This window comes from Grammomys surdaster, unplaced genomic scaffold (assembly GCF_004785775.1).
Source record: "Grammomys surdaster isolate TR1022 unplaced genomic scaffold, NIH_TR_1.0 270, whole genome shotgun sequence".
NCBI lineage: Eukaryota > Metazoa > Chordata > Mammalia > Rodentia > Muridae > Grammomys > Grammomys surdaster.
In genome coordinates, this window is record NW_021604711.1 from 807,624 (window position 1) to 816,983 (window position 9,360).

The 9,360-nt window shown below is 39.9% G+C and overlaps 1 protein-coding gene across 3 annotated transcripts in view; it reads left to right on the forward strand.

The window, feature by feature from the left end:
- The window catches only part of Ulk2 (unc-51 like autophagy activating kinase 2), a 76,582-nt gene that overhangs the window by 63,736 nt on the left and 3,486 nt on the right, over window positions 1-9,360 (forward strand). For 2 of the 3 annotated variants that reach the window (XM_028776459.1, XM_028776457.1), the window contains 5 exons: window positions 2,680-2,888; window positions 5,964-6,142; window positions 6,860-6,978; window positions 7,250-7,407; window positions 8,740-8,875. In XM_028776459.1, the coding sequence (XP_028632292.1) occupies window positions 2,680-2,888; window positions 5,964-6,142; window positions 6,860-6,978; window positions 7,250-7,407; window positions 8,740-8,875 (801 nt within the window). Of the gene's footprint in view, window positions 1-2,679; window positions 2,889-5,963; window positions 6,143-6,859; window positions 6,979-7,249; window positions 7,408-8,739; window positions 8,876-9,360 lie in introns of those variants that run through there. The other variant, XM_028776460.1, reaches the window with a different exon arrangement.

Genomic DNA, 9,360 nt, shown 5'->3' on the forward strand with positions numbered 1-9,360 from the left:
CCTGCCTGTATGTATATTCACCTTGTGCCTGCCTAGCCCAAAGTGGTAGAAGAGGGTATTCAATCCTCTGGACCTGGAATTGCAGACAGTTAGGAGCTGCCATATGAGTGCTGGGAATTGAACTTAGGTCCCCTGGAAGAGCAGTGGATGCTCTTTAACCACTTGGCAATCTCTCCAGCTCCTCCCCCAGACATTTTTAAAGACAGGGTCTCACTATGTAGTCCTGAATAGCCTGGAATTTACTACATCGGCCAGGCTAGTCTTGAACTCACAGAGATCATCTACTTCTACCCCTTTAGTGCTGGGATCAAAAATGTGTGGAACCACACCCCCTAACACACACACACACACACACACACACGCGCGCGCGCGCACCTTTCTTTTTGGTGTTTCCCAGGCTGGCTTGGGTTTACAGTGTAGTCCAGACTAGCCTCAAAAGTTGAGATTCTCCTACCTCAGCTACCCAAGTAACTAGTATTACAGCATATGCCACCAGATTGGGTTTAAATGCTATTTTACTTTTGTGCCTCAGGTACCAGTGTTTGTACTTAATCCTATATTTTTTTAAATCATCCATGCTGTCTAAGTTGTCTACTAATACTAAAAATTAAGAAAGTATTTGATTAAGGTTAGAGAGTTGACTAGTGGTTAAGAGCATTGACTACTCTTCCAGAGGACCCAGGTTTAATTCTCAGCATCTACATGGTCGCTCACAACTGTTTGTAACTTCAGTCCCAGTGAATCTAATTCCTATGTCCTCTGTAGGCACCTGTACCATGTGTACATACCCACACACAAAATTTAAAATAGTAGATTCTTTTTAAAAAGTATTAAGAGTGGGTTTGAAGTGATCATGTGTCTTAACTATATGTGCTGCTCTCCTTGTCTTCTATGTTCTTGTATTGTAATAAGCTACTAAACAGGTGCTTGTAAAAAAAAAATTTTTTTTTTTTTGGTTTTTCGAGACAGGGTTTCTCTGTGTAGCCCTGGCTGTCCTGGAACTCACTCTGTAGACCAGGCTGGCCTTGAACTCAGAAATCCACCTGCCTCTGCCTCCCAAGTGCTGGGATTAAAGGTGTGTGCCACCACCGCCTGCCAGGTGCTTGTAAATGAATAAGGGAAGGATAAGGTAGTGAGTGGTAGAGCTGAAGCACTGTTACACAGATATTCACAAGTACAGAGTGGACTCCGGGCCAGCCAGATCTGCTCAGAGAGACCCTGTCTCCAAACAAACAAAACAAAACAAAACAACACAACAATAAAATACTTTGAAATCTTAGATAATAAACTACCATTTTAATACTTTTTTTCTTCTCTCTCTCTTTTTTTTGGAGGGGAGGAGGGTCAGATTATGTAGACCAGACTGGTTTTGAACTCCCACAGATCTACCTGCCTCTGCCTCCAGAGTGCTGGATTAAAGACATTGCCACCAGGGCTGACCAAGCCAGCTCAGTCAGTCAACAGGTTCTCCAGGGCAGGAGTGAGGATTAAAAAGAACAAAGACAATTAGACAGCATTGTAGCATGACCCAGCCAGTTCTGAGACTAAAGGCAGGTTTATTTTTTCCCAATCTGCTTTTATACTATTTTAATTACATGCAAGTAATAAGGTCAGTTCTAGGTTAAGGAATAAGCAAGACAATAAACACAAGTAGTCAAGGAACAAGCAGACAATAAACTCACTTGATCACTGTTTCTAAGGGCTTATCAGGATGAACAAGATATCTGAGTCTACTTCTCTGTCCTAGCCCAAAGTCATGTTCTTGTCCTTATTCTTTGTTCTAACCCAAAATCAGATTCCTGCCTGAAGTTACTTTCTAGTCCTGGACCAATGTCAAATTCCTGCCAAGCTTCTAGAAGCGGCCCCAAAAGTTCTCCACATGGAGCTCAGCTATATCAAAATTCTTTTTTTTTTTTTTTCAAGTATAAAGTCCAGGGCTGATGTGGTTTTGTAGGCATACCTAATGCTTCTTGAGAAGGTTATGTGGCTAGTCTCAGGAAGAACTGTATTATAATAGTAGGTGTAGTGGCGCATACCTTAAACCTCAGCACTTGGGAAGCAGAGAGAGGCAAGTCTCTTGAGTTCTAAACCAGCTTGGTCTATAGAGAGTTCCAGGACAACCAGGGATACATTGAAAGATTCTTTCTTAGAAAAGAGAAGAAGAGGAAAGAAAAGAAGAGGAAAGAGAGAGAGAGAGAAGAGAAAGGAAAAGAGAAAAGAAAAGAGGAGAGGAGTGGAGAGAAGAGAATTCCTACCTTGGTGCACTTATCACAAAGAAATAACTTAAGAAAACTATTTTTAGTAATAATTTGTAATACAAACAAAATCAGCAATTTAAAATGATTCCAGATACACATTGTATATGTAAAGTTAGTGAACTACTGTGCATCTGTTGCATTTTTATACTTAAGTCTATGGAGAAAAAATATTGTATAAATTGCATATTATACAAATTTGTTTAAAATGTAATGTCGGGAAACTAGAAATGCTGATTTTGTTATATATGTATATGTATGTATATAAAGAAATATGTTCATCTATTTACAGAATGAGGAGCCTGGGACTTTAAGTATTTTCGTTGTCACTTCAGTAGGTTATGTTCAGTAAATGAGAGGCATGAGTGTGAATGTCCCTTCTGACTGACTGTGAACAAGTGCTACATGTATTGTTTCTTTGCAGTGGGGTCCAGCAGCTCAGGAGGCTCCTTGTGTTCTGCGAGTGGCCGAGTGTGTGTGGGTTCCCCTCCTGGCCCAGGGTTGGGCTCTTCCCCACCAGGAGCAGAGGCAGCTCCCAGCCTAAGATACGTGCCTTATGGTGCTTCACCACCCAGCCTAGAGGGTCTCATCACCTTTGAAGCCCCTGAACTACCAGAGGAGACACTGATGGAGGTAGGGAAGAGATTACAGGGATGTGTGAATATATTGTTGATCTGATGTGAGTATTCTAGTGATGATAAAAGAACAAACGTTATCAAGTATTTCTTACTTCAAATTCCCTTTTTTGTTTTGTTTGTTTGTCTTTCTATATAGCCCTGGATGTCCTAAATCTGTGTAGACAAGGCTGGCCTTGAATTTATCAGTGCTAGGATTACAGTTTTGCACCACCTATGCCCAACTCTATTTGTAAGATTTTTAAATTTTTTTCCTAGAAACATAACTTTTTATTCTCAGAATTTATTCTCTTCATTAGGTAAAAATAATGTATCTAAATATACATTTTAAATCAATGCCAGTCAATGGACAGTTTAACTACTGGGAAAAGAAAGTCAATTCTCTTTAACAGTGTGATCTCTGTAGCTCCAGTGAATGGCTTACACATAGGAGTATATGGACAGCAAAAAAATTGGACTTAGTGGGTTATTTTTTAAAAAGTAGAAATGAAGATCGGGAGGTAAGGAGGTGGAAATGGATCTGAAAGGAGTTAGGAAGAGGAATCAGTGGTAAATATCAAAATACATTGTATGAAATTCTCAAAGAATTAATAAAAATATTGTTATAAAATAAAAAATAATTATGCCAACATGATGGCACAAACCTGTAACTCTAGCACTTGGAAGCCAAGGCAGTAGGGTTTTGAGTTTGAGGTCAACCCCGGGCAACAAGGTAAGATCCTATGTCAATAATAATAGTAACAATGAGCCATAATACCAGGTTAGCCATTAACATAAAAATAGTCCTGCTTAAGCAGACTAGATGCTTATACCCACAGCTCAGTTCTTCCTTCTGTACATCCAGTTCTGCAGGGAAGACACACTATATGTCATCGCCTCATACTGAGCACAAATCTAGAACCACGGGTTGTTATTGTGATTTTGGAGTTGTTCCTCTCAGTTCCTCACTCCCAACTTAAGGATAACATTCTGTGTGTTGGTGAATATAGTCCAATACGCTGTCATACAGCTGAGAGACACTTAGAAATTTAAGTGTTTTATTCTCCTGTCTCAGAGAAACTTGGAAGAGTGGAGGAGATGACTCTATAAAGTGCTTGCTGCACAAATACAAGAACCTGAATTTGGGTCCACAGAACCCACATAAAAAAAAAAAAAAAGACAGACATAGCATAGTACTTGTAACCACAGCCTTGAGGGAGTGGATTCCTGAAGCTAATTGCCAGCCAGTCTGTCTGAATCACAGATTTACATTTAAGGGCTGATTCTGTCACAAAGCATAAGGTATAGGCTGGGGAGAAGGTTCAGTGGTTTAGAACACTTACTACACATTCATGAAGGACCAGAATTTGGATCTTAGCATCCAGGTTACAAGCCATGTATCCCATACATACCTATAACTCCACCCGTTTAGAGGAGTCACTGGGGCTTGCTGGCTTCCAGCCTATCTGAGAAAGCAGGAACCTCAAGTTCAGAGAAAGACCCTACCTCAAAAGAATAGGCAGAGTGGTGGAGGATGCCCGACATCCTCACCTGACCTTCATATTCATGCAGAAGTGTGTGCATCCACACACACATTTACATTCACACAGACACACAAAAATACAAATACTGATCAAGGAAAGACATACATACTACCCCCCCACACACACACAGAGACAGAGATAGAGGTTTAGTCTTATTTGAGATTTTAAAGTTCATTTATGCTGGGTGGTGGTGGCGCACACCTTTAATCCCAGCACTTGGGAGGCAGAGGCAGGCAGATTTCTGAGTTCGAGGCTAGCCTGGTCTACAGAGTGAGTTCCAGGACAGCCAGCGCTATACAGAGAAACCCTGTCTCAAAAAACCTAAAAATAAAAATAAAATTCATTTATAACTAAAGAAGAAGAAAATTTTAGAACACTTGTTTTGAAAGGACATTCTTTAAGAGTGTCTCCCCAGCTGTCATCAATAACTAAGTAGGTCACAGAAAATCAGAGCTTTGCTGTGAATCACTCTTAACTAAAAACTGCCCCAGATCTAAAACCTTCTAAAATAACACGTCAATAAGCTCACTGAACTATAAAGAGGCATAGCTCTTGGTGGCAGCTGCTGTAATTCCTGCTGTTCAGAGAGTGGAACAGAAGGATAGGAGTTACAGGCTAGCCTAGGATATATAGCAAGATCCTGTCCCCCAAAAAAGTTTGATTTAGTGTTGAGTGTCCTTGTAATATTTTTAATTTTTAAGTTTATTATTTATATGAGAGTGTAGGTGCCATACATAGGCCACATGGAGATCAGAGGATAATTTGGGGGAGTTGGTTCTGGACTCTGTTGAAGCAGTACCTCTTTTGTTTCTGCTGCAATGTGTGCTCCTAAATAGCTGGCCCTTGGGTTTCTGGATGGTTTTCCTATCTTTACCTCCCATGTCACGAGTGGTTCTGAGATGTGGTCTCTTTTCTCTTTCCCCTCGTGGGTTCTGGAGATTAGACTCAGGCTTTCAAGCTTGCAAAGCAAGTGCTTCTGCCTGCTGAGCATCTCTCTACACTGTACCACCTACAACGTTCTTGTCATCTTTCAGTTTTTAAAATTTTACTTTGTTTAATGTATATGAATGTTTTGCATAAAGAATGTTATGTCTTTGTACCACATGTTTGCCTGTTGTCCACGTGGGTCAAGAGAGGGCATCAGATCCCATGGACCTGGGGTTACAAGTGTTTGTAAACCATCATGAATGTGCTGGGAATTTACCCTCTGTCCTCTGCAAAAGCAGCCTATGTACTTACCCACAGAGCCATCTTCCCAGTTCTCCCTTGTACTCCTGATGTCTGTTTGTCATGTTTTGTTTTACACACATTGGTTTAATTATTAAGGTTTGGGTTTAGTTTGGTCTTAGAAAGGCACAGTTCATAGTGTAATACATGCAGACATATCCAGGTATAATATTTGGTTTGATTTGTATTTCTAACAGCTTTCTAAAATTTAAAAACATTGATTTTCTTTGATCATTCCAACATTCATAATATGGGAAAACTTTGTATATATAATGCAATTAAGTCCTTAACCTAAAATCCTATAAAACACCTTGCCTTTGCAGCGAGAACACACAGACACCTTACGCCATCTGAATATGATGTTAATGTTTACTGAGTGTGTGCTGGACCTGACAGCAGTGAGGGGTGGGAACCCTGAGCTGTGCACATCTGCTGTGTCCTTGTATCAGATTCAGGAGAGTGTAGTTGTGGACCAGATCAGCCAGCTAAGCAAAGATTGGGGGTAGGTACCTCCTGTCATTCATTTCCAGATTCTTTATGCTTTCTATAAACTTGTATCTAAATGTAGACATTGTTACTTGTTAGAAGTCAGGTCTTATTTTTAAAAGCTGGAAGAAAAAATGTGGTTTCATTGTGTGAAATATTAGCCAAGAGTTTATTATACAACCTTAGCATTACCTTTCTCTGAAAATTTACCACTGAAGATATTTGATGGCCAAAAGGTTATATGTATTTTTGTTTCAGTGTTCCTATAGTATTCAAAGTTCACATATATCTCTCCATACAAATTCTCCTCCCTTCAGGAGTTAGATATATATTGAAAAATAAGGAAGGAGCCAAGTGTCTTCCACACCCAGCACTTGAGATACAAGGCTGGAGGGTTAATAAATTGAGACCTGCCAGAGTTACATAGGAAAATCTTTTCTCACGGTGGTAAAAATGAGGACATAGTCCCCTAGAAAAGCTGTTTGGGCCGGGCAGTGGTGGTGCACGCCTTTAATCCCAGCACTTGGGAGGCAGAGGCAGGTGGATTTCTGAGTTCGAGGCCAGCCTGGTCTACAGAGTGAGTTCCAGGACAGCCAGGGCTACACAGAGAAACCCTGTCTCGAAAAAACAAAAAAAAAAAGAAAAGCTGTTTGGATGGTGGCCTGGTATTTAGCATGCTGAGTCTTGTGGGTCGATTCCCAGGATAATTCTCTGCTACTGTCTTCTGGTGCAGGCGAGTGGAGCAGCTGGTGCTGTATATGAAGGCAGCACAGCTGCTGGCAGCTTCCCTGCATCTCGCCAAAGCTCAGATCAAGTCCGGGAAGCTGAGCCCATCCACAGCTGTGAAACAAGGTATAGAACAGTTGGTAGTATGGGGCTCCAAGGCCCTTTGGGCCATGCCTTCCTGTCCACTGATTTTTTGTTTCTAATTCTTTACTTGATAGAGAAAATTCAGCAGTGCTGGATCTGTCTTTCTGTACTGAAAGATCATAGAACCTGACTTCCCATCTTTTCCTTCAGTGACCATATAGTGTCACTTCCCTTCCAACAGTGGGAAAGGTACTTGTCACTACATTACTTCTGGAAGAAATTAAAAATAATTCCAATTTCAACTTTGTTTCAGTTGTTAAAAATCTGAATGAAAGATATAAATTCTGCATCACCATGTGCAAGAAACTTACAGAAAAGCTGAATCGCTTCTTCTCCGATAAACAGAGATTTATTGATGAAATCAACAGTGTGACCGCAGAGAAACTCATCTATAATTGTGCTGTGGAAATGGTAAACCTTTCAAGGCTTAATATTTTATAACTATAGTATTTCTCTCTGGGTGTCTTTGAATCAAACACCTACTTGAAATGATCTGTCCTTTAAGAATTTATATCCTGCTGTGGTGGCACATGCCTTCAGTCCCAGCACATAGGAGACAGGCAGGCAGATCTCTGTGAGTTTTTAGGCCAGCCTGGTCTACAGAGTGAGTTCAAGGACAGCCAGAGCTACACAGAGAAACCCTGGACTCAAAATAACAACAACAACAACAACAACAACAAAGGAACAAAACAACAACCAAGAAAAGAGTTTTATATCCTATCCTTTCTCAAGTCCCAAGTGTGCGATTACCTAATGAAGTAACTGGACTTACCTGACATATAAGTAGTACTTAATATAATGTAATTTATTCAATAAACTTACTGTAGTTTGTAATCCTGGTTGTTATATTTGACAAATTTTATTATATTTCCTTTTAAACTTCACTTATATAGGTATGTTCTTATCCTTTTATAGTTTTTATCTAGAGGTTAAATTAATTATGTTTCTGCATTTTCTGCTACTTAAGGAAATTTGGCTCTGTAAAACTTAGAAAAAAATAGTACTTTGTTAATTCCCAAAACTTTAGGTGTTTGACTTCAATTTACTGACTTTATTGAACTATAGACACTAAGGAAAAGCTATTTTTCCATTTGTTGACTATACTGGATCTTTTTTTCTATTTACTGTGGAGAAAATGGTTCTAAGAAATATGTAGCATAGGGTTATTAAGTATCTAAATGGAGAAAATTAGACCTTTTCAACATAATAGGTATCTGCCATTTAGATAAATTGCACTTTTATTGTTGATATACCCTTGGCTTCACCTTGACAGCTACTAAAATAGATAGTTTTATGAAAAAGCTTTAGGATGTAAGCTGACAAGAGTATATTGTTGCTCTAAACTATTGATAGGAATGGTAGGTAGTATATTACACTACATTAAGACAATAAGAGCCGGGCGGTGGTGGCGCACACCTTTAATCCCAGCACTTGGGAGGCAGAGGCAGGTAGATTTCTGAGTTTGAGTCCAGCCTGGTCTACAGAGTGAGATCCAGGACAGCCAGGGCTACACAGAGAAACCCTGTCTCAAAAAAAACAAAAAAAAAACAAAAAAGAAAAAGACAATAAGAATTTTATACTAGGAATTATATTGCTTCTTTCCTTTCTGGATTTAAGTGTAACATTACAAAGTCTTCTTTTCATGAAGTATATTGATTTTAATATGTTTTTTAAAGGTACTTGTCTATAGAACTTGTATATCCTTGGAGTTGCAAATCTTCTTGTTTTGTTAACTGGTTCCAGGTTCAATCTGCAGCCCTGGATGAGATGTTTCAGCAGACTGAAGACATTATTTATCGCTACCACAAGGCAGCCCTTCTTTTGGAAGGCTTAAGTAAGATCCTGCAGGACCCTACAGATGTTGAAAATGTGCATAAGTGTAAGTCACTGGACAGCAGTGCTCGCTCACCCATCTTCACTCCCACTTTCCACAGCTGGGTTCAGAACTTTTAAATAGAAAACTGAGAAGTCAACAGCCATAGGGTTCTTTAATTGTTTAGTTTTTAAAGGATTGGGTATCAGTCGGGCAGTGATAGTGCATGACTCCAGTCACACCACTTGGGAGACAGAGACAGATCTCTGTGACGTTTAGGCCAGCCTGGTCTACAAAGCCAGTTCTAGGACAGCCAAGCTACACAGAGAAATCCTATTTTGAAAACAAACAGAAAAAGAATTGAGTATCATGACATTTAAAATTGTTATAATTTTATTTTATGTGCTTGTACGTATTGCCTACGACATGTATGTCTAATTGTGCTGCGTGCATGCCTGATGCCTTTGAGAGCTAGAGCCGGGCAGAGGTGGCGCACGCCTTTAATCCCAGCACTTGGGAGGCAGAGGCAGGTGGATTTCTGAGTTCGAGGC